Source organism: Miscanthus floridulus, chromosome 13, assembly GCF_019320115.1.
Source record: "Miscanthus floridulus cultivar M001 chromosome 13, ASM1932011v1, whole genome shotgun sequence".
NCBI lineage: Eukaryota > Viridiplantae > Streptophyta > Magnoliopsida > Poales > Poaceae > Miscanthus > Miscanthus floridulus.
Window position 1 is genome coordinate 79,069,364 of NC_089592.1, and position 2,616 is coordinate 79,071,979.

Below are 2,616 nucleotides of genomic sequence, written 5' to 3' on the forward strand. Positions count from 1 at the left end.
TGTCGCGGAGCATTATCGTAATCCCTATTCATGACGTGACCAACATCGTACTCTAGCAACCATGGACTACACAATTTCAAAAGCGCGTTCGTTTGTCCGTATATATTCCGATGATCTGGTTGAGGGCGAGAGAACGTACGTGAAGGCCGTGAGGGGAGTCCGGATCGAAATCAAAAAGTAAAGCGCGCGTCGAGCCAAAATCCGGAGAACTTGGTTTTTATGAGGGAAAAGGGGCAACTTAGTTGGAAAAGGGGGAACTTAGTTGTTCGCGATAAGTCATGACAATGACTCATTTTATAGAAATGCTACAAATTGAAACCATGTTTAATAAACTAGATATAAACAAGCTACCTACATGCTGAAAAGGGATTGTAATAAGAGAAATAAAGAAAACAAACATAGGATTATCATTCATGTGGATCCCCTTTTGGATTGTTGAGAAATTGAAGAAAAAATAACATAGGAAGCGTACTTTGATCCGCAGAATCGCTTGCATAAAAAACACAGGACAACACCCGATGTGTGTGACACCGGCAAAACGCCAATCTCGCCGGGGTTAATTCGGGCTGTAGTAAGGCAGCACGGTGTAGACCGTCTGCACGACGGTGAGGACGAGCAGGAAGACGGCGGCGGCGGCGGACATGCTGGTCCACGGGTTGCTGAAGTAGTCGTGCACCAGCACGGCGCGGTGCCGGTTCCAGCTGCGGCCGCAGTACTCCCGGACGTCGCGGAACAGGCCGGCGTAGCAGTTGTTGACGAACTCGGGCGGCGGGCACAGCTCCCCCAGGTGCGCGTAGAACGCCGCCGTCTCCTCGTCCCCGCGCACGAACACGCCGGCGCGCTGCAGGGCCTCCACGTCGCGCCGCGCGTCCACCACGGACGCCATCAGCAGCACGTAGCTCACCAGCCGCTGCAGCTCCCACCGGCCCCGGCTCTGCTCGTACGCCAGCAGGTTCGCGAAGATGGCGTGGTTCGTGTAGCTCTCCACGGCCGGGATCTCCAGCGTCCCGCCGCGCCGGTCGAACGTCACGTCCACCATGCTCCGCGGCGACTTCTTGGCACGGAACGTCACCCCGGAGTCTTGCAGCTCCGACGCCGGCGGCAGCAGACACGGCGTGCGCTCGTCGTCGTCCGCGGACTTGGACGTCAGCTCCTCCAGCGCCTCGTCCTCGCTCTTGCTGGTGGCGCCGCTCGCTCTCCCGAGCCGGTCCTCCGGCGGCAGGAACCAGTGGTAATAGAGGTGAAGCAGGAGGTGGATCTCACCGTCGGGGGGCCGCGTGCTCTCGGGGTCCCGCGGGCCGGAGCTCATGTCGACGGTGAGGTAGTTGACGAGGACGTTGGTGACGAAGTAGTCCCGGCCGAGCCCGCCCGTGGCGAGGTCGTAGAAGCGCTCCAGGACGAAGAACGGGAGCTGGTTCTCGAGGAGCAGGATGTCGTTGTACACGTTCTGCATCGCCCACGTCGCGTCGATGAACGCGTCCTCCTTGCTCTCCTGGCCCTTGAGGAAGAACTCCACGACGAAGCAGCCGTCCAGGAGGAGCATCTCGGCGAACTCGGCGGCGGGCAGCGCCACGCGCTCCGCGTACCGGCGCCTCGCGCGGGCCTCCATCGCGCGCGCGGCGCGGGCGTACGTGGCCAGCGTCGCGCCGCCGGGGCGGGCCAGGATGTCGCGGAGGTACCGCCACTTGTGCGCCTCCATGGCCGCGAGATACCGCCCGGCGCCGCGGTGGAAGGGCCCGATGGAGATCATCTGCGGGTCGTAGAGGTGCCGGTTGCGCTCGCGCATGGGCCCCGCCACGCGGAAGATGGTGAACGGCTCGCTCTCGTGCGCCTCGTCGGCCTCCGCGTCGTCACCAATCTCCTCCTCTTCATCCTCCTCCTCCACGCCGCTGCTCTCGTCCAGCCGGCGCTGCACGGACGCCGAGAGCTCGTCTCCGTCGTCCTTTGTCTTCTCCTCGTCGACCACAGCACCGCCGTGCTCGCCCGGCGTGGCGGCGACGGCCGGAGCGTGGTCCTTGGGCACTAGTAGGGGCTCAATGCTAGCTTATATCTGTGTCCTTTATGTAGGGGTCCTGATTTTTTTAATATTATATTCAATCAATATGCAATGTTGTCATTCCTTGGCTATAGTATTTATGGCACCTCGTTTTTTTGTTACTATACGGTCAACAAGCATTGTTGCCATCATTGTTTGACTATAATATTTATGGTGCCTAATTTTTTATTCTTATTCAGTGAACATGCAGTGTTGATATATTATTGTTTGATTATAGAAAAAAAATTAAAACTCACTTATGAGTTGTACTTTTAATTATATACCCGTTGTTTATCTAAAATTATTGTATGAAAATTAAGGCACCTAAAATATGGCAACTCTCATATTTATATCTATATCTAATACATTATATATCTAGAACTATAATTATATACCTATATATAATAGGAAAATAAGAAAAAAAAACTCTAAATTTCGGTCCTGCACTCTCTCTCCCCGATTCTTTTGTTTTGGTCGGTTTTTAATAAAAGTAGTAGTAATACGTCATGAATCAGAGATAGCAGTACTAATTGGTTTAATCTTGCATAATACATTTTGTTCGGTAACCAAAGATGGCTGTG

At 54.6% G+C, this 2,616-nt stretch overlaps 1 protein-coding gene across 1 annotated transcript; it reads right to left on the reverse strand.

The window, feature by feature from the left end:
- Positions 1–369: 369 nt before the first annotated feature.
- LOC136500119 (UPF0481 protein At3g47200-like) lies at positions 370–2,185 on the reverse strand. Its single transcript, XM_066495519.1, has 2 exons — positions 2,164–2,185; positions 370–2,043 (listed from the first exon to the last, which is right to left on the reverse strand). Exons 1-2 carry the CDS (start codon positions 2,183–2,185, stop codon positions 557–559), a joined length of 1,509 nt encoding a protein of 502 aa, XP_066351616.1. The 3' UTR covers positions 370–556.
- Positions 2,186–2,616: the final 431 nt, after the last annotated feature.